This window comes from Vipera ursinii, assembly GCF_947247035.1.
Source record: "Vipera ursinii genome assembly, chromosome: 2".
Classification (NCBI taxonomy): domain Eukaryota; kingdom Metazoa; phylum Chordata; class Lepidosauria; order Squamata; family Viperidae; genus Vipera; species Vipera ursinii.
Window position 1 is genome coordinate 172,482,539 of NC_139513.1, and position 22,701 is coordinate 172,505,239.

Consider the following 22,701-nt stretch of genomic DNA (forward strand, 5'->3'; position numbering starts at 1 on the left):
GACATGTCAAACACAAGGCCCGGGGGCCAGATCCGGCCCGCGAAGTGGTTTCATGTGGCCCGCAAAGCCATCCTGGAAACAGTGAGGGAACGGCCCCCACTGCCTTGGCCCTGCCCCAGAGACCCTCCTTCTGCCAGAGACCCTCAGATCTGTCCCACTCCTGCCCAGGCCCCCATAGGCACCCTTGATGCGAACAATGTAGAGCTGGCCATGCCCACCCAGTAGGCCATATGCACTCTAGCCACGCCCACCCAGTAGGCCACGCCTACCCTGGCCATACCCACCCGGCCCCCTGAGGTTAACCACAATGCTGATGCGGCCCTCAATGAAATTGAGTTTGACACCCCTGCTCTAAGCCTTACTGAGAACGTACATTGAAATAAAATATGAACAGCAAAAGATAGTAAAATGTTAAAATGAGGGTGCTTGAAAGTTACCAGATGTAGGGTTGGGTGGAAATGGTGCAGAACCACCAAGGAAGAAATGCATTTTTAAAAAGCTGCAGCCCAGCATAGCTGCCAATGATTAAAACAAAATTGACCAAACAAGCTATAAAACATCAGATGGACAGGTCAAGTAATTAACATGGATGTGGACCAGTATTTAAAGCCATGTTAGGCCATGGCTCCAACTTGCTCCATATGCCTGACACAGACCCAAAGGCCACATCTTGCCAGGATTTGAGACAGCCCTTTCCTTGCCCAACTGGAGATTCTAGAGCAGACATGTCAAACTCGCAACGTCACATGACGTTGTGCAATGTGTCGGGACAGTTTTGCCATTGCCGGCAATGGGATGGGCGCAGCTTCCGGATGACGCATCCGGCCCACAGGCCCGCAGTTTGACACCCCTGTTCTAGAGGCTGAAACTGGGAGCTTAACAAATCAGGTTTTGTGTCATATAGTATTTGATTTCAAAATACATTCCACAACTAACTGATTTAATGTTAGTGGAGGCCTATCTCCTTAATTGCATCATTCCTTTCAACTGACAGCAAAGCATAGGAGGGAAAATATTTCAGTCTATTATATTTACATACACACCCTCGATAACAAAGTGCCCGCAGCCCACAGTTGTTATTTTTATTTAAAAATAAACTTGGAATTTCTATCTATATTATAGGCATTAACTGGACATCTGTACTTGTTGTAACAAGGACACATTAAAAGTATTCCAAACAAATGCCTTAACTATTGAACTTAGCTGATCCAGTAAAGGTTGTTGTTTCTCACTCATTTTTCTAATTAGCAAATATTTCATCGTGCTTAATAAATACTTTAAATTTCCAACCTTAGTGACTTCCAGCTCTTTGGTGTTCAGCTCACTGGATTTCCCAAGCAGTGCAGCCATTCCTGAAAATTCTGAGCTGAAGTCTATACATCTGGTAGTTGATATACACTGCTTTAAATATATGACTGTTATTTGCCGCCACATGGCTTTGATGATATACAATGTTGTCTGCTTACATTTGGCTTGTCATCTTGTGTGAACCCCACCCTTTTATGGCTTCCTGTTATCTGCTTAGCCGGCTTGATCATTCTGTCTGGCAAAGCCTCTGAATGGAGTGGGAGAAAGAGACGTCTGCAGAATATCGTACCTAACTGGCCCATAGACACACTTTCTCTGGCCCCACTTCTGTCGCTCAACAGTTTGGAGTAGCCCTGTAGGCTTTCATCACTTTCCTCAGGTTCATTAAGAGGCTTGGATGAATAATAGTCTTCTTGGGGGGTGTGAAGTGGCTGTGGAGGCAGCTGTAAGGACGCAGAAGATTTCCCATAGAGGAGTAATTGTAGCCTCTCTAGCTCTTGGTAGACCTGCAGGATAGAAAGAATAGTTACATACACTTATTGCTTCTTAAGAACAACATCTGGCAAATAAAACAACTCGCTCATTCTCCCATTTCCCAGTCAAAGCCAATGTGATCATATAAGCAAGCTCCTTTGAACAGGAAGTCCCATTCACTCCAGAGTTCACTTACTGTCTGATAGACAGCCTTACGAGATACCTGAAAATCTGAAAACAACATAGTGAATAAATGCCTTCAGAAATCGTGGGCGCTCCATCACTGGAGATTTTTAATAAGAGACTAGACAGTCGCTTGTCTGAGATGGTACAGGTTCTCCTGCTTGAGCAGGGGGCTGGACTAGAAGACCTCCAAGGTCCAATTCAGTCCTATTCTGTTCTGTTCTGTTCTATTCTATTCTATTCTATTCTATTCTATTCTATTCTATTCTATTCTATTCTATTCTATTCTATTCTATTCTATTCTATTCTAATTCTACTGACACTCCTTCACTTATATTTATGGTAAATGAGGAACAAATAGCTATCGACGATAGAAAGCAGCAGAAAAAAAAGAGACTCAATATAACTTGGCATTTATCCACCGTCGCTTCCCCATTCACCATCTTTAATTCTTTCAACCTAGAATTCACACACTAGTTTCCATATGAAAACAGCACTCTATGGTGACAGTAGCATTATCAACAGAAATAGAATATTTCTGGACTGGAATTTGGATGTTGCTTCATTTTAACCCAACACTCTTAATCAGTGGTCATGTCAGCCGAGAAAGAAATTTAGCAACATCTGGAAGACCAATGGTTCCCCTTTCCTGGATCCTTCTAGTTGCAGGTCCTATGGAATGAGTATAGATAGATGACAAAATAAACTTAACAAAGACAATGGAGGGAGGAATGGTGGGTGGGTTATGTGTGTGTATGTGTGTCTCTTCTCTCCTTGCACCACCATGAATATGTCATCACTCTTTCATTTACACTGTATGGTCTGCTAAGCTTGTAAGCCGCCCTGAGTCTTCGGAGAAGGGCGGGATATAAATGGAATTAAAATAAATAAATAAATGGTCATCCCAGAAACCTCAGGAAATAAAAAAGACAAACAGATATTTCTATTCATATATAATGAAGTCAAATCAGTTGGAAAGTATCTGAAAACCTAAAAAAAATTCTCATCTCTGTAGTTCTCCTGCTGAGGGTAAACAGAAGTATTCTTATGTCTCTAAATGGTTTCTAGACATTAAAAAACAGATAATTATTTCTCAGTGACTCATTCACAAATCAGGGCCAACTTTGGATAAAATTTTACAGCACTTACTATGATCTCAGTCAAATGAATTAGAATCCTCTTAGATTTTAAGACAAGTAATAGTTTGCACTTGCATGCACAAATCAAATAAATTTCAGGAGGGGAAAACAAGACTTTTCTGATGCCAACCAACTGATATGAACCCCCAGATATACGCTTGGTGTGGAATATTTCTAAAATTTCCACTTTCCAAGTACACAAAAGGGCACATCAGGCACAGATATAGACAGGGCTACGGAGATGTTCAAAGAAGGATTTAAAAGAGAAGGGGGAAGGAAGCACTACTATGTATGTATTTACACACACACACACACACACACACACACACCTGAAACAACAGCATAAAGCAGTCAGTATATGTGAAAAGAAAACAGATTCAGAAAGTAACATACACAAAACATGCACGATTGTGCCAGATTTTCATGGAAGTTCAAAATTTTTCCTGATTCTCTGAAACAAAGGTTTAAAGTTAAAAGCTTTGTTGCAGCAAAGCAAATGCCAAAGGAAACAAGAGACTTAGTATTCTAAATCTAATGTTTGTTCTCTTACTTCAGCCATTGAAGGGCGGCGCTTGGCTCGCTGGTGGAGACAGCAACAAGCCAACTTTCCTAGTGTTTTGCCCAGTTGCTCTGGACAGGGGCCAGACCGTAGATCTACATGTTTTTGGTAGAGGTGACTGCCAAGCTGAAATGCTTTCGTATGACTGGAAGAAGTTGTGGTAGTTGACAGATGGGTTTCTTGCTCCTCTTCATCACTTACCAGATCCTTCTGAAAGCACAAACATGGACAAGCAATTGTAAAAAGTCAAGCTGCATGTGACAGAATGAATTAGGATAAGATGAGAGAGTTGCTCACCAAGTACTTGCTGTGTCCATGAGAATCTACTTCCATAGGTCGTCTTCCAGTCAAGAGTTCTAGAAGAACCTGACAGGGATGAAAAAAGATTATTTTGAACTATTTATAGGTAAAATACCACTAAAATGGGCACTTTGTTCTTTTCTCATACTTCAGTACAGGCTGCGAGGTGACCAGAGCACAGAATTTCATTATAGGATTAAGTCATCCTAGGATAAAGCTGATCAGATATATAACAAAGGACCATTTTGTGTCAGGTTTTCCAACCAGCCCTTTTCATAAGAGCTCAGAGATCAACGGAATTATTTCCAACTAACCTTTAATTCAACTGCTCTGAAAGTCGGATTCCATTTTCCCCAGAAGTCAAAGCAAACAATATTAGGTTCTAACAGGATTTTCCTCCTGCCTCTTAATAAAATATAGCTGTATTCAGGGCTTTTTTTCTAAAAATAAAAAAGGTGCCGGAACACTCATCTTGGCGGGTGCAGGAGGCAGGGGGGTGGCACTGCTGCAATCACGGGTGTGAGGGGTGTTGGTGGCGGGCTGCCCCCTGGGGCCGGAGCCGGCACAGCTGGTGCTGTGGGAGCAGCGGGGCCCGCTCTATATGGCTGGGCTGCGCGGGGCGTGCAGCGGAGGCAGTGTGGGCCAGACGATGCAGGGCGGCCACTTAGGCGCGCAGGGCGAGGCAACGGTGGCACGGGTCCAGCCTGACTGACACGGGTAAGCACAAGGAAGTAGTGCACATGGACTCTACAGAATCCACCTCCCACTCCTTATCCTCTCTTACTTACCTAGTTGAGATGGTGTAGTTGGGCAGCAGTAAGGGATACAAAGTTCCTGCCAACTCACCTTCGCTGCAGACAACTTGCCGGTGCAAGGTTTGCCGGCCAGGTCTTTTGGCGTGCTCAGCAGCAATTCCTATTGGCTTTCGAAAGCCAATAGAGGGAGAAGCATAGCTTGTGCAAAAGCATTTTTGTGTGTGTGTGCAAAAAAAGGTGCCGGAACACCATTCTGAACGTTCTATGAGAAAAAAGCCCTGCTTTTATGATTTAATCATCTGATTTTAAAAATATATTTTTTTCTATTGTAAGTTGCCCCAAACCTCGCCATGTGGATTGCATACAAATATTATATAATCGGTAAAGAAAGGTAGAACATATGTTAAATATACATCAAATGATAATATGCTTCCCTACAAAGTCAATTCTTGCTCAATGACACACCAAGGAGTTAACTTGGAAAAGCAAGAGGAAAGTCTAGAAGAGATCTGTGCAACTTGTAGAAGGGAAAGGCCCACACTGATAAATTAAAAATCTTTGTGGTCTGCAAAAGAATGCTGGTGGGCTAATCAATGATTTGGTGACTAGAGGAGCATGTACAGTGTTGGAGCTTGTGGTCATGGTAAGCTATGGAGGCACTAGTCAACATGACTTTCAGGGCAGTGGTGGTGATTTTATTATTTTTTTAAAAAGTCTGTGCTCTGTCCAAGGGTGCTTAGTAGGCTGCATGTACAGGCCTGGTCTAGAATTTATTTTGGAGCATTCAGCTATCTAGAGCAGGCATGTCAAACTCATTTTGTTTGAGGCAACTTCTTATAAAAGAATTGCCATTTGTTTTAATAAAATAATTTAAATCAATTTTTCACTTGATTTCAAATTAAATGAATTATATTGGTTGACAATGAGATATTTTTTAGTACAATTGCCAAATGCAATAAACTAGTTTTAGGTATATGTTACTGGAAGGAAAAAGCAATCCCTGCTGTGTTACTGATCCCAGAGAAGCATTTGCATGTATGCAGGTATCCTTAGGGTGCCATAGTTATGGATGAGAAATACTGGTTGCAAAGTTGGCATTTCTGGATGTAATACAGATATTTTGGACTTATTTTTGTTTCTTTGCATGTTTGATATTTTTAAAAAGGCATATGCTACTGACTATGCTTATGCACATATGTAACATCTTTTGCTAGGATACATGACTACTGCTTGCCCAGAATGTTAAAAGTGAAAGATTGTGAATAAACAAAATTTTAATGTACTGATAATACCCCCAGAAATTATTTTAGCCTTTTAAATAAATGTTGTTATTGATGTTAAGCTCACCATGGAAAACATCATATATTGTTATGTATATACTAGGTTAATTATTTAAAGACTGAAGTGCAACATAAGTAGATTCTAAATAATCTATTTTTCAAAACACACAACAGTCCAAACAGTAAAAGTAAAGTCCAAATTAAGAATATTTCATTCTTAAAGTGATTTAGTTGTATTAGATGGTTTTAGATGCAAAATAGTTTTCAAGAGTATTTACAAAAGTTACTATTTTTTTCTAGCATCAGCTAAATTAGACATATTACATTGAGAAAAATGTTTCTCATCTTTCCTTATTGATTTATTGATTTCATTGAACAGATGTTAACATAGGAAATAGATTATTTTGTTATCTAATTTTACCTTCCAAATGACAGAAGCAGATGAAAAATGTGAGGTTCGTTTCTTTTGGCTTTTTTGAATTAGCTGTTTTAGATTCTAAAAGTTTAGTTCCTAAAGAAGTAACCTTGTAAATAATTTCAATGTCATCTAGTATAGGCAAACCTGGCTCTTTTATGACTCAAGGACTGCAACTCCCAGAATTCCTGAGCCAGCATGGCTCAGCTTGGAAACCTCTCTCTTTCCCCTCAGCGTGGCTGACTCAGGATTTCTGGGAGTTGAAGTCCATGAGTCATAAAAAAGAGCCAAGATTGCAATAGGCTTTCCAAACCCAATAGAGGCAGCTTTTTTATTTTATTTTTTTGCAAAAAAAAAAAAAAAAGGTGCCGGAACGCCGTTCTGAGCGTTCTATGAGAAAAAAAAGCCCTGGCTTTATTGTATACAGTTTTAAATCTTTGAAGACTCTCAATCCTAATATTAATTCAAAATTTATAATGTGTATTAACCAGTACTGATAAAAATCACCATTAAAACATCATAATTATAAATGGGTATCATTGCAATCCATTTGGTCAAATCAAATACAATTTATGTTGTTATTACTATTATTATACACAATACCAACTCTGAATCCTTTAATGATGTACAAAATGCCTCAAATCTTATAAGCCAAAATCTAAAACAATTATAAAATATAATTACCGGTACATAAATATTTTGGCCATGAAAACTCTGCATCACATAGCTGAAGTAAAAAGGTTTGCCCGTTAATTTAAGCAATCACACAAGTAGTATTTTTCCCCCCTGACATGTTGAGTCAGAATGTGTAATGCGATACTTAAGTAGGTCTGCATATAATGGACAAAGTAAAATTACAACTTTATTTTAATTGTGCCCAAACCATCTTAAGCTTCCTAGGGAAAGATGATATTCTACCAAAACTAGAAGCGGCTCCCTGGCCATTATTGAATGGATTTAATAGACACACACTATTACAATATGTGAGTACGAAAGTTACCTTAAGAGAAAGTTATTTTTAGAGAATTGTCTAAAGCAGGGCTTTTCAACCTTTTCACCCATTGTACCACTTTTAGGATAAGGCAATATCTGAGTACCACCAGTCACCCAGCAAGGTGTCAAAAACTTAACCAAAAAAAAAAGAGGAAAAAAATGATAAAGTACAAGTAGTCCTCGAGTAACAACAATTCGCTTAGTGACTGTTCGAAGTTACAACGGCACTGAAAAGTGAATTATGACCATTTTTCACACTTATGACTGTTGCAGCTTCCCCAGGGTCATGTGATTTACATCCGGATGCTTGGCAACTGATTCATACTTATAACATTCAGTGTTCCAGGGTCATGTGATCAATGGCCAGGTCATCACTCAGATTGTGGGGTGCCTGTGGGGGGGATCCGTGGGTCTCTGGTGGAGGGGAGTGAGACTGGGATGGGTGCCTTCCCTCTCTCCCATTGTCCCTTTCTTCTTTCTTTCCTTTCCTTCTCTCCCTCTTTGGCCCTTCCTTCCTTCCTTCCTTCCCTCCCTCCCTCCCTCCCTCCCATTTTCCTGTGCTACGCCGCCCAGATCCCAGCCTGGTTTTGGCAGGTAGCGGAGCATTCTCACCCACACAGAGCGGCCGGGCAAAGTAAAACCACTGACATCACGTCCCTGCCTGCGCACGCACACAGGCAGGGTGGGGATGTCACCGGTTTATCTCCTGTTTTCAGGCACGTACATTACGAACTCGCTACTTCTCCCAGTCATTTTTCCCCTACGGGAGCCCAGCGTTTGAGCCAGTTCCCCAATCCTCTCCGTGTACATCGTTCTTCCCATAGCTCTCCCCAGCACTGTCAAGAGATACCCATTTCTGGCCGCATTGCTGCCGTTCTTAAGCTACATTTGCACCCGCCCGAAGGAAGAGTGACGCTTTTCTCCCTCCTCCAAAGGAAACAAACCCGCATCGCCACCAAGTCACACATCCTTCAGGCCAAGTAATCTCTAGGCCCAACTTTGAGACTGTTTTAGCCTGAAGCAGAGAGTCGGAGAGCTGCGTCACTCTCACCATTTGGATTCTACTTTTACGCCCCGGGAGCAGCTTGCCTTGCAAACCTCTGATATATAACACAAGGGGAAACGCGCTGCAAAGGCGCGTCTCGCAGAGTCTTTCCCAAGCGATGCCTGCGCTCCAGTGCTGCAGAAAAAAAGCGCTGCATTTCTCACCAGTGCAGGCAGCCCGGGTCCTGTGAGAGGATGAGTGGGAATGAAGCAGCCCTTGGGTCTGTGCTGCGGAAAAGCCGCAAGCGCCAGTGTCGCCTGGGCTCCTGCCTGGCTCGCTTGCGGAAAAGAGGCTGCTTGCATAATGAGCTGGGCAGCAGCCCAGGATCAGCATTTCTGAGCGGGATTTCTAAGCACGACTCAGCTGATCCTGGGCTCCTGCCCGGCTCACTTGCCTGCAAAAAAAGAGGCTGCTTGCTAAGTGAGCCCGGGATCAGCTGAGTCGCGCTCAGAAATCACGCTCAGAAATGCTGATCAGGGCTCCTGCCTGGCTCACTTGCTTGTGGAAAATAAGCTCTTGCTAAGTGAGCTGATCCTGATCCTCAATTGGGAAGATGGCAGATTACACATTCTAAGCAGAAGCAGAATACACCTGATGATTTTATAGAAATGAATACAGGCTGTTGAACAGATCAACTTAGAATTTCCCTCCACTTCTACGACATATCCTGTCCTCATCATACAATTTGAAATACAAGTAGTTCTCAACTTATAACCATTCATTTAGCAACTGTTCGAAGTTACAATGGAGCTGAAAAGTGACTTAGTCCTTGCACTTAAGACTGTCATATTCACATAGTCATGTGATCTAAATTCAGGCCACTGGCAACTAGCATGTATTTACAACCGTTGCACTGTCCCAGGGTCACATGATTGCCTTTTGTGACTTTCCCACCAGCTTCCAACAAAAGTCAATGGGCAAGCCGGATTCATTTAATAACTGCATGATTCATTCAAACTGCAGTGATTTGCTAACAACTGTAGCAAAAAGGTTGTAAAATTGGGTATAACTCACTTAAAAACCGGCTTGCTTAGCAATAGAAACTGGTCACGATTGTGGCACAAGAGCTCCCTGTAACATTCCTGCTCCCACATTACTCACCACACCGAAGCTGAATATATCAATAGCAGTAGAAAGCGTCCCAGTCCGTACATATTCAGGAGGTAGATAGGCCAATGTACCCCTCACAGTCTGGGTCTGGCCCAGCGAACTGCTTATTCCTCCCTGCTTTGGCCGGCGGCTGAATCGTGCCAATCCAAAATCAGCCAGCCGTGGATTGAGTGCTGCATCCAGAAGGATGTTAGAGCTGTATATGACAGGAAAAAAGAGTTTTGTCATGGTTGATGTTACCTAATTTGGTAACGAAATATCTGCAAGAAAGCCACCAAGCTCAGAGAGCAATGGGGGACCCTACAGTTCCTTCTCAAACGCCCATATATAATAAGCATGACCAGGGAATACCTCTCCTCCAAATTTTCATCTTCTTGTTTGGAGACTTGAAGACTCAGTGTTATCCCCAAATACCAGTTACAGGGGAAAGGAATAAGCATCCTATCTGTGAGCATCCCAGAAGCATTTGGCTGACCATGATGAGAAAAAAACAACCCTGGACTAGAGGAAATTACCCAGTGGGGTAATCTTAGGTCATTATGAAAACGAGAGGAATCAAGATATCAAGATATGCACACAGCATAAAGGATGATGAACAGAAAATCCTTGTAAGTCAGAAAAGTTATTTTGCCTTGGAAACCACTAATTTCAGCTTTGCTTCAATTTGTTCATTGAATTAGATAGCTCCTTGAACTAGACACTTCTCCAATACATGCAGAAAAAAAAACATATAAAATAATAACGTAAGCACAGACATCACATAAAAGTTGGCATTTAATCAATGACCAAGGCATTTCAGATTTTGTTAATCACAATTCTCTGCAGCTCCAGTCAGCCTGGCTAATAGTGTAGAATGCTAGGGATTGGAGTTTAGTAATGTGAAAGACCATAGGCTTCTCAGTTCAACTACTATTGTGATTGCACAATGTTCATTGTCTATTTTCATTCTCTTGAACAATCATTCCCCCCTCGCCCCCATATTGAAGCACAGTAGATAAAGAAGCATTAAACATCTCTCTCCTCACCCGAAAAGCAGATATTTTCACATTTAAACAAAACACAATGCATTAGTTATGTTCACATCTCACTCTAGGAGATGATTTCCCCTCCATTCTCTTACCTCTTGACATCTCCATGGATAAGGCTAGGTGAGTCACTATGTAGAAACTGAATAGCTCTAGCAGTGCCCAGAGCCACATGTAAACGTTGGGTCCAAGAGAGACAAGCGCCAACCTAAAAAGTTCAAAATACATTCAAGGACAGGAGTGATCCTGAAGGACCTGTTTGCCAGAACAGACTACTTTTAAATAGAGAGGACAAATTCAGCTAAGTACCTGGCCATGTAAATGATCTTCCAAGGATCCCTTGGGCAGAAAGACATAGACAAGGCAAAAGCATCCCTGCTCAGCACAGTAACCAGCAAACTCTACGATATTAGGATGGCGGAACCTAAGTTATAAGTGAGACAGTATTAAAAGGCAGTAGTTCCAACTCAACCCACCCTTGTTCCCATGATTCTCTAGCACTGCCTTCTCCAATTTGGCACCCTCCTAAGGTGCTGGATTTGGGGAGATGAAATCCAAGACATCTGAAGGACACCAGAACAACCCTCAACCCATTATTCCATTTCTGGGATCTCACAGTACATCCAACATAAACTTTGGCTCTTACCGAGAAAGTTTTTCCACTTCTGTGACAAAACTATTCTTTATTACAGTCCAGTCCAGCTCTGCTTCCTGTCAGTTAGTTTAAGGGAGATTTGGGGTGGGGGGGGGGGAAAGGAAGGAAGATGTATAAGTCACCATTAGCTGGACTAAATGAAAAAGAATTCTGGGTGGTACAAAGGAGCGGGATCCTTGCTTAGCAACTAAGCACCACATATATATGAAAAACAAAGCCATATCACACTGAAGGCCAATCTCCATGGCTATCACAATCCTGGGCTGCAAAGCGTTCATGCCCAATCTTATTCATAGGAGATGGTATATTAGAGGTGCAGGAGCCAAGTCTAACAAATTTTACGGTTCATCATTCCATGAGAGAGAGGAATTCAGTGGAAATAAACATAAAATAAAAAGTGTGAGTATAATACCCAATAGGAATACCTCCTTGAGCCGTTTCACAGCATAGACAGTGTTGCGCAATCGGGCCTGGTAGACGCAGCCAAAACCTCCTTCACCAATCTTGAGATGTTCGGAGAAGTCGTCTGTAGCTTGCCGCAACTCTTGTAACTGCCACTCAAAAGGACACGTGGAGGGCAGAGATTCAAGGCCCTGGGACAAGGTGGGCAGACATACCATAAACAGGATGAAAAGGCATCCCTTCTCTCCAAAATACCGTTCCTAAATATAGGTACATTTTATTACAGTAATTCTGAAGCATAAGCATTTTATACAGGAGCTGCTTCTTTGGCTGCTGATTGCTTCTCCTCCTCAAAGGGAGAAATGGAAGCAGCAACCTTTCAATGACCAAAAAGTCATTTTTGCTTCAGATTAGTTGGAAGTAAGTTAGTGTAGCAGAGAGTGGCCTCAGAGAAACTCTAATCCTGTTTCCAGATGAACAAAGTGAAAGAGATTAAATGAAGAAGATACTTAAAAAGGTAAACTGAAGCTTAAAGTGAATAAGGAAAAGACAGAAAATAAATAGAAAAAAGAAAGACAAAACACTAAAAGGTGAAAATTCTTTATAAAAATTTAACGACTCTTTCCAAAATCTTAATAAGTAGATTTGTGTTATATTCATATACATTAAGCTAGGGAAAAGGAATAAGCATGCCAAACACCAAAAAGTATTTATGACAGAAATTCCTAATTTCTAAACCAGGAATCTTGATTTGAGTGTCAGACTCTTAGACACCTGCTCAAAGTTAAGAAAATAACAACAACAACAACAACAACAATAATAATAAAGTTGGAAGGGACCTTCCAACCCCCTGCTCAGGCAAACGGCTATCCAGTCTCTTCTTAAAAACTTCCAGTGTTGGAGCATTCACAGCTTCTGGAGGCAGGTTGTTCCACTGGTTAATTGTTCTAGCTGCCAGGAAATTTCTCCTTAGTTCTAGGTTGCTTCTCTCTTTGGTTAGTTTCCATCCATTGTTTCTTGTTCTGCCTTTGGGCGCTTTGGAGAATAGCTTGCCTCCCTCTTCTTTGTGGCAGCCCCTGAGATATTGGAAGACTGCTATCATGTCACCCCTAGTCCTTCTCTTCATTAAATTAGACATACCCAATTCCAGCAGCCGTTCCTTATATGTTTTAGCCTCTAGTCCCCTAATCATCTTTGTTGCTCTTCTCTGTACTCTTTCCAGAGTCTCAACATCTTTTTTACATCGTGGTGACCAAAACTGGATGCAGTATTCCAAGTGTGGCCTTACCAAAGCATTGTAAAGTGGTATTAATACTTCACGTGATCTTGATTCTATCCCTCTGTCAATGCAGCCCAGCACTGTGTTGGCTTTTTTGGCAGCTGCAGCACACTGCTGGCTCATATTTAAGTGATTGTCCACTAGGACTCTGAGATCCCTCTCAGTTACTACTATTGAGCAAGGTACCACCTATACTATACCTGTGCATTTGGTTTTTCTTACCTAAATGTAGAACCTTACTTTTTTCACCACTGAATTTCATTTTTTTAGATAGCGTCCAATGTTCAAGTCTGTCAAGATCCTTTTGTATCTTAAGCCTATCTTCTGGAGTGTTTGCTATTCCTGTCAGCTTGGTGTCATCTGCAAATTTGATGAGTTCCCCATCTATCCCCTCATCCAAATCATTGATGAAGATGTTGAAGAGCACTGGGCCCAGAACAGGGCCCTGGGGCACCCCACTACACACTTCCCTCCATGTAGATGCAGTTCCATTGAGGATCACACGCTGAGTACGGTCGGTCAGCCAGCTATGAATCCATCTGGTGGTGATGCTGTCTAACCCACATTTTCCTATCTTATCAAGTATAGAAGTATATAATTTACTGAAGTCCAAGTAAATTATATCCACAGCATTCCTCTGGCCCACTAATTTTATCACCTGGTCAAAGAATGCAATAAGATGATCTGTTTTTGACAAACCCATGTTGGCTTTTGGTAATGACTTTGTTTGCCTCTAGGTGTTCGCTGATTTGTTGCTCGAATCAATGCATGTACTGTACATGTTAGAAGAATTAGAAAATTAGAAATGAATGGTATTAAGAGAGTAAGGTATAGGTCACAGGGGTCAAACTTGCCACGTCACGTGTCACGACGTATCGTGACTGTTTTTGCATTGCTGGGAATGGGGTGGGCGTGGCTTCAGTATGATGAAACTTGCCCACGGACCGGCAGTTTGACACCCCTGGTATAGGTAGTCCTTGTTTAACAACTATCCGTTATGCAACCATTCAAAGTTACGCTAGCACTGAACAAATATACTTACAACCGGTCCTGGAAATTCTGGCCATCCCCAGCATCCCTATGGTCACATGATCTGGATGCTTGGCAACCACCACGCAATTACAATGGTTGCAGCATTCCACGATCATATGATAGCTATTTGTGATCTTCCCTGATGGTTTCTCACAAGCAAAGTCAATGGAGAAGCCAGGAGGGAAGGTTATAAGTCACTATGCTAAGTTGCTCGTGCTTTTCCCCACCCGACAGAACCCACCCCTGGCTCTGCTGCGTTTGTACCACAGGGTCAATGATGCACCCTCACCCTTGTGCATCTTCCTTTACTCAAGAGCAACCCTTATTTGCCTGCCGGTATGTGAGCCGCCTGGGAATGTTTTACAACCTGTGACTCTTGCTTAACAATGGCAATGGGAAGGGCCGGGACTGCTGTCGCTAAGTGATGCAGGCATGTGATGTTGTGCTTTATGACCGCATCACTTAACAATGCAAATTCCAGTCTCAATTACCACTGTTTACTGTGGACTACCTACACAGGAAGAAAACAGCATATTAGGCAACTAGAAGAAAGGGGAAAATATTGATGTTAATAACAGGAGAAGAACTTTGATAAAATAATGGACCTGGATCTTCATGCAGTTAAAACCAGAGAAGTAACTTCCGTAATGGCAAAACTGCGGCAATAAAGAGAAATTAAGTACTAGCATCAGTGCAGAATGCAAAAGGACACGAGAAGGGGGTGGTGGTGGTTTAGGGATTTAAAGCACAGCTGTAAGCAACCTCAAAAAAACAATGAGAAAGGAAGAACCGTTACTTAAAAGATACCAGAAAATATATGATTGAAGAAGAAAAGGTAGTCACATATGTCTTGAATATCTCTGAAAGGTACAGATTATGTCTACTATGCACAATTAGACAAAAAAATAAGTTTGTTATAAAGTAAACACAGAACAAATCATTATAGCTCCCAGGAAATCCTAAACATCTGTTATTGACATAAACCAACAAGCATTAAAGTTCCACCGACTTTTCCCCGCACCGTAGTTTCTCTTCTACTGACCGTTAGCTCTTCTGACCACATCCCACCAAATAGTGTATCAAGCAAGCAGAATGCAGTCTATACCTGTGCGTCACTATGTGTCGGAGGCGATGGCAAGCTGTTGGAGGCTGCACTGCTGAAACGGCTACTCGGCGTGGAGTCTCTCGAAGGGAGCAGAGGAGTGGAGTGATCTGTTTGCCCAAGAAATAAATGGGAATTCAATTGCAGACAAGATTCAAAATAGCCCTAGTATTCATAGCCCACCCACCTCTTTGAGCAGTGACTGTTGCGCTGAAACAAGAATATGTATGGAAATAAACTGAAAAGTCATACATGAAAGAGGAAGTGGAGGCACCACATTAGTGTGGCTTTAAGAATTATGTACAGGAAATGGTTTATTCCAAGAAACTTGTGAGCATTTAGTTCTAGCAATGAATGTTGCATTAGGCATCCTTTTGAAATTGGTTTTCTCTATCCTAAGACAGATGTTCTAGAAGGAAGTAGTAGAAGTAGTAATAAGTGCTCATCAAGTTCCCACTTTCATTTGAAAGGAGAAAGGCTGCCAAATAAATAAACCAAGTTTCAAAGCGGATGAAACTTCATGAGCATCTTTACACTGGTTGTGCATATGAAATTTTCAGGGACCTCAGTGGCTCCTTCGACTATTTTTCTCTGGTTTTCCACAACGTGCAGAAATAAAATTTGGGAGAGGAGGGAGGCAAGGATGCAAAGTTTATTTAAGATCCCTAGCCGGTTTTCTTGGTGACAAATTTTGGCTGCTTTTGCCTTTTAGGCTTTAATATTCTGCCCTGCAGAGCACAGGTCAGGAGCTTGCTATACCTAGGAACTTCTAATAAGGAAGCCAGCAAAACAATTTCCTCCTGTTATTAATTAACTGTCTTAAATATCATCAGAGTGATCTCTCTTTTTCTCTCTCTCTCCCTCCCTCCCTCTCCTCACTGACCCTATTAATACCAAACCAAATAAACTTGGTGAAGGATCAGGGTGTTTTTTTTTTTACTTCTGGCAAGGAGGGTTATGCTTCCTACTTATGGGCCAGGCACATCTCTCCTTGCATTAAATCCATCTGACTCCATCTTGTGGGAGAGGACAGCTTTTCCTAACCAAAGACCTTCCAGAGGTATTCAGTTTACAAGCCCCAGAAGGACCAAACCACAAAGTACATGCGGTATTTTGGAACCTGCTACCATCCTTGTCTCATTTTTTTTTCAACTTCTTCACTTCCAGGAAAAAGGAAGAAGAGGGAGGGGATTAAGCGTATTCATTCCCCCCACTAAAATAGTTTTTCCCCCCTCAGGATTTCAAGCAATCGCTTCTATATGCACTTTTAAAAACAGCAGGGAATGTGGGAAATACTTCAATTTATGTGAAATTTAGCTTCCCCAGAAGCACTGTTATCGCTTATGTGGACTATTGGAAAAACCATTTTATTACTAGGAAGCCTAAACTTTCCAGAAATGATTTGACAAATTCCTTAACTTTCACAAAAGCTCTCTCCACAATGAGTAAAAAAACTGAGTCATAGACAGAGTCTTCCTACATGTTCTTTTAAAGACAACCAGGTAATCGGGCTTCTGGGATTAGTTAAAATGTGCATGAGATGGGCGGGAAGTTGAAAGACACAGTAATAGCAAACAAAAAGTGATAATTCAAAAATATACATTAGCAATTTTTCACCACACATATTGTGAAAATTACAATTGCTGTGTAATAAAATAAGGTAGTCTTCTAGGCAAGAAGATACTGTTTTATTTATTAACCTATTATTTCAATTTGTAATTTATTTAGGGTAGTTCAGGAATCCAGCCAATACCAAATACCAAATGATATAAAACAATAAAAGCCCAGTTAATTTTAGCCATTAAAATTCAAGTATCTCAAACATTAAAGACCTGACAGAAAGGGAGATCGCTCCTGGGACGTGTTGTGACAGGGTCAGCCTGTGGGTTCGGCAGTTGGGTCGGATGATTCAGAGGAGGGGGTGTTGGAGAGCTTGCTGAGGATAGTATTGAGGCTCCGCAGAGCCCTCAGCCAGGCCCCTCCCATCTGGTCACGATGCAGACCCAGCTGTGTGAGCCTGACAGCGTGGATGAAGATGACCCACAGCTGGCCCTGTTCAAGGATGCCTGACGCAGGAGGCAGTCAAGCAGGAGTAAACAGAGGAAGGCAATGGGGCACCTCGGAAGGAGGCAGAGAGAAGCCACGCCCTGAACTGTTTAAAAGGGGAATGTGTGGGAGGGCTGGTTTGCTGAAGGCAACCATTTGAATAGCTCCTGTTAATGGTTCGTGTTTGCTCTCTTTGCTCTGTTTGATGTTAATAAATTTGGCAGGCTTAGTTCCAACCTCTTGCCGTTTTGTAAAAGGGGTTGTCCCTGCCTTTTCTGCAGGGCCGGTAGAAGGCTGGTACAGAACAGGACTATGCAATGTTCCAGATTTCCCCCCCCCCCCCGCCCCAAAAAAAAGTAACTTGGAAAGTATGGGGGCTCACCTGTCACACCTATCTAAATCTCCTTAAATCAGAGGTGTGTTTTTCTGCAAATTCTTTGAGGAGGCACCAACAGATACCATGTGAGAGCACCTGAATGGTCTGAATCATTTTTCCTCATTTGGATCTGGACCACTGTGTAACCCTAGTTTTTACTCCTTTGTAAAAGACAGACTGTAAAGTTGCAAGGCTCAAGTACTTATGGGAACACCTTGAAGAGTCCATATATCTCTATTTTGAGAGCTGCACTGGTTTCCAGGTGCAATTCAAGGTTAATTTTAAAGCTTTGCATAATTCAAGGCTTGGATATCTATGGGACAAATTAATCATTAGCCTGCCTTGTAAGAGAGTACAGCAGGTTACTTATGTTGGCCACTTAATTTGAGACACCACCTAGAGGGGGTCATGGAACATACTTTTTTATTTGCTATAACCTCCTCTGAAATAGTTTTCCTCTCTGACATTCAGACAGTACACACACACACACACACACACACAAACACACACCCTGCTGTTCAGGATCTTCTAGTCTTCAGAAAGATGGTGAAAAACAAACTATTCTATCAAGCCTCAAGGTCATTATGACAGTTCCTCTGAGTTAGCAACCATTGTAGTTGTGTTTTTTGAATGTGAAAGTTTGATGGAGCATATAGTTTATACTACATGGTTTTGGTTTTGACTATTATGTACTATTTTAAGCCAAATTAAGGATTTGGGGAGTTCTACACTGCTGAGAATTGGTTTATTGGAGTGGCCCACAAGCAAGAAAACAAACAAACAAATGAATAAATACAGCTACCAGGAAGTCCATTCCAAAACTTGGGAACAAGGCAAAGAATTACCTTGTTCACCAACTCCACATTTGGTAATGTAAATAACAAAATTGAAAAGTACACGATTATTACACAGCTAGTGTAAAGCTCTCCAGATTGAGCAAATTCAAACTAAATATTTGAGAAGAGTTATGAAGGGACCTATCCATAACCTGTCAGGTTAAGCAAGGAGCAATAAAAATTTTCCCGTGTCAAAGCTCAAAACTTCTACATAACTTTTGCCTTACTATCTCACCAGTGAGAAGCTCATGGATTTGTTCTTATTTCCATTTTAAAATGTAGATTGTAAACTCTTAACAAAATGTATCAACATTTTAAAATATAATCTACACCCATAGCAACAACCAAAAACCATTGAAAAAGAGAAACTTACTAACAGCCACTTATTTGGAAAAAATAGACACGAAATGAACGAACTATGAAAATGTCTGCAAAGAGTTCTGGTATGGATGAGCTTATGTTCCCTCCTGGAATACTGCTCTTGCACCAGGAGTAGCTTAAATGGACAAAGTGAGTTATAAAAGCTTGTGGACTACCATAGTAGACAGTTGAGAACATAGGTGGAAGGCAATTTCAAGTGCAAAAATAAAGATAGGAAAAACATATGGAGCGTAGCTTTTGGAATTCTTTTAAACCCATTAATAAATAGCAACTCCACCCAGGATAAACAAAAATCAGAAGAGGGAAAAGCAGGGATTAACAAAGGAGCAGTTAGTAGCCTCTGGGCTGTTTCTCATTTGCCTTTCTTATAGGAATGCCTTATGGGTTTTTTATTCTAGATTTCTATTTCTCCACAGCGACTAATCTGCCCATTTTTAAAATCTCTTGTTCTTAACCAGTTTCTACCACCAGACAAAGTTTGGCCCCATTCTATTCTGTGTTACTCTGCTGACCAATAAAAAGGTAAAGGTTCCCCTGCACACGCGTACTAGTCGTTTCCAACTCTAGGGGCCGGTGCTCATCTCCGTTTCGAAGCCGAAGAGCCAGCGCTTGTCCGAGGACGTCTCCGTGGTCATGTGGCCGGCATGACTAGACGCCAAAGGCGCACGGAACGCTGTTACCTTCCCACCGGAGTGGTCCCTATTTTTCTACTTGCATTTTTACGTGCTTTCGAACTACTAGGTTGGCAGAAGCTGGGACAAGTAACAGGCGCTCACTCTGTTACGCGGCACTCGGGATTCGACCGGCCAAACTGCCGATCTTCTGATCGACAAGCTCAGCGTCCTAACCCACTGAGCCACCGCGTCCCTCTCTGCTGACCAATAAGAGTCCCAAATACTTTTACATAATTCCTTTCCAACATTCTGGTGGGTTGGAAAGTATAAAAGCCTATTAGGCTTTTTAAGAGTTTATATTTTTTTAAAAAAAAAACAAATCACTCAAGGCAATTCAAAAGAGTAAACATAAAAAAAACAGAAAATTTCAGTACATACATTCAACCTAAGCAAATATAATCAAAAGTAAATATACTTACATTTCAGATTCATTCAAGAATGGAAGCTATTAAACATTTTATGCAGTGTAAACCTGAACCACAACAATAAAACCTCATATAAAATCTGTTTGGGCTTTGGGGGGGGGCGGGAAATAGTTATTCTCTCAGAGATGTAGGGCATCAATCAGAGCAGAACCTAGAGCAGGAACATGGAGTTGGCTATGGTCATCTGAGATGGTACAGAAGTGCTGCTGTATAAAACCTGGTTGCAAGACTTCTTTGTTAGTATGTGCTCTAAAAGTTGAGCTGTTGCTATTCTACTGACCTTCCTGCTTCATAAGATACTTTATGAAAATAGTTTTATCATGCTTTTCCAATAAAAATGCTAAATGTGCCAAACCAATTAGCTACAATGCCAGGAGAAGTAAAGCTGAAAAAGTGAGGGAAATTTTACATCTTCACTTGTGCTAAAGTTTAAAGTAGAAAGTAAAACTGCATGCTTGGCCTCATCATCCTTTCTCAGACCACCCTCCAGATGAAAACTGCGTGGTTATAGTTGTTTCTGTGACAAGAATTGTAGATGGGGAGAGGAATGAGAATTGCTGGCCTTATGAAATCTTTCAGATTTATATTTCCATTATCAAACCGTTAGTCATGAAACCTCAACATATACACACACACAATCCTTTCAGTTACTTTTCATAACTGTAAAAAAAGAAGACTGCTGAAGAAGAATCACAGAAAAGGACAAGAAGAACGATCGAAAGTATTAAAATAACTTCTTTAGGAGGAACAGGTCCTCCTCAAAATCCCTGGGCGGGGGCAGGGGAGAGACTATTTTAAAAGTACAATTACTTTCTGCCTAGAACAAGAATTTGGAATCATCTCATGAAATTTACATGTTCAAAAATAACAAAGAGGAACTTCCTGCTCCACCAATGTGTAATAAAATTGGTATTGGTTTAGATCAGGGGTAGGCAACCTCGGCTCTTTTATGACTCGTGGACTTCAACTCCCAGAATTCCTGAGCAAGCTGCTGACTAGGAATTCTGGGAGTTGAAGTCCACGAGTCATAAAAGAGCCAAGGTTGCCTACCTCTGGTTTAGATTAACTTTCTAAAAAGCATTTGACCAATTGTTCGAGATTAGATCTGTCATCATCCATAAACTGTGAAAGCAAATTAGAATCCAGCTATTCAAATGTTAACAGATTTCTATGTGCTAGATCAGTGATGGCGAACCTTTTAGAGTGCCCAAACTGCAACCCAAAACCCACTTATGTATCGTCTGGTGCCGGGTGGGCATGGCCCATTGGGTGAGCATGGCTGCAGTGGTAATGGCAGACTGGGTGAGACTAGAAATTTCAATCAGTCAATTCCAACTTTGCGAGATCTTTTTTTCCCCGTGAGAAGTTGAAATTGATCGATTGAACCTTTTTTTTTTTGTACATAGTGGCGGAGGCCTAGAGCAAAAGGTTTTATAAAACCCAGCTGAAGGCCTAGTACTGGGACGACGGCGTGCGTGCCCATAGAGGGCTTTGCATGCCACCTGTGGCACGCATGCCATAGGTTCGCCACCACAGTGCTAGATTCTTGTTTCACTTTCTTCTCATGTACTCTGAAATTTTAGCGGGCACATCTTCAGAATTTTAAAGCAACCTAGAGCAACTCTTAGGAAGTTGAATTCTGTGACCAGTGCCAATTTCTGCACTACATAAACAGTGTTTAGAATACCTGCAGCCCAGCTGAGGAGTCTATGAGTACGTGAAACTCAATCCATTCTATTGTCCCACAGTCCAATGCTTTTGAGTTCTATGAAATGATGGTTTCATGAAATGGAAAACATTTCACGCTTCAAATTATCTGAAGAAAGTTGTCCCTGAACAACCCCACTGGACAGGAAAACAAGTTATATTTTTGTCCTACACAAATGGCAAATATGCCACTTGTACCTGGTTCAGGTGGGGAGGGTTTTTGGTGGGGCTCCCACATTGTTGTAATGATCTTGCAGCTGCCTCTGCCACCTGGGTCTGGGGCAGGTGGGGGTTTAGGAGAAATAGATGGCTTTTGAGAAGACAGTGGACTGGGCTTCAGGGAACATGGCAACAGATGTCCTGTAAGAAGAATGGAGAAAAAAAGAATTAAAGATTAGTTCATACACATCTTTGGCGAGTGTGGTTCTGTATCCAACTATTATGCTTCATAAACTATGTGTCATATCTTTGAATATTATCCAAGCCCAATGATTAGTTGCTTAACCAACAATGAATTAAACATGGTTTAGCAATCATGCAAACTAGCTGCTCTTCTTTTTACAATGACACTTGCGACAAACAATTTGGTTAAACACACTAGAACTAATAGAAGAGAAGTTATCAGTCCTAAGGATCCACTTGCCTACAGAAAGCTGAATCCCTGTTACAGCCAGTTAGAAGATTCTATACTAGAGGATTGGCCACAGTCAGGATGAACAGTAGAGTGACTTGAACCAATAGAGAAAAGCAGCACAGGAGGCCAGGAACATTTGCTGCTTTAGCTCCCTTGTCATCTTTAGCTAAGAAACTGTATTTCTATCATCTGGAAAGCTGGAGATGTGATGTACAGAAATGTTAAATGGCGTCCTTTTCTCCACTGACCTGCTTATTTCAACAGACTGACACCATAACTTAAAAATGCTACACCCAGAGGTTTGTGGGAATGCAAATGTTTATATTTTAAGACCAACTTAGGACTTTAGCCCAAGAGTTCTGGAAAACAATAGGTTATGTAAAAATAGCATAAGATAGAATTAACAAGCAGTTTGGGGTTCATAAAATATTAAGCTACTTGTGTCAGAACAGGTTTAAGTCTACTGTCATTCCTGGAAACATTCTGTGGTATTGTTTATTTGTGAAGAAAGTAATAAGAAGCATTCTAGATTCTAAGTTTATATGGACATCCAGCGTGTACAATGA

At 41.4% G+C, this 22,701-nt stretch overlaps 1 protein-coding gene across 3 annotated transcripts in view; it reads right to left on the reverse strand.

Moving 5' to 3' along the window:
- IRAK1 (interleukin 1 receptor associated kinase 1) overlaps positions 1–22,701 on the reverse strand; it is a 35,418-nt gene that overhangs the window by 3,869 nt on the left and 8,848 nt on the right. For 2 of the 3 annotated variants that reach the window (XR_014491629.1, XR_014491630.1), the window contains exons 3-12: positions 21,700–21,861; positions 15,060–15,166; positions 11,667–11,834; positions 11,233–11,297; positions 10,896–11,010; positions 10,682–10,794; positions 9,553–9,757; positions 3,961–4,029; positions 3,655–3,873; positions 1,467–1,814 (exon numbers count right to left, since the gene is read on the reverse strand). Coding sequence is in view for 1 of the 3 variants with exons in the window: in XM_083355789.1 (XP_083211915.1) it covers positions 1,598–1,814; positions 3,655–3,873; positions 3,961–4,029; positions 9,553–9,757; positions 10,682–10,794; positions 10,896–11,010; positions 11,233–11,297; positions 11,667–11,834; positions 15,060–15,166; positions 21,700–21,861 (1,440 nt within the window). In the remaining 2 variants the exon portion in view is untranslated. The remainder of the gene's footprint in view (positions 1–1,466; positions 1,815–3,654; positions 3,874–3,960; positions 4,030–9,552; positions 9,758–10,681; positions 10,795–10,895; positions 11,011–11,232; positions 11,298–11,666; positions 11,835–15,059; positions 15,167–21,699; positions 21,862–22,701) is intronic. The other variant, XM_083355789.1, reaches the window with a different exon arrangement.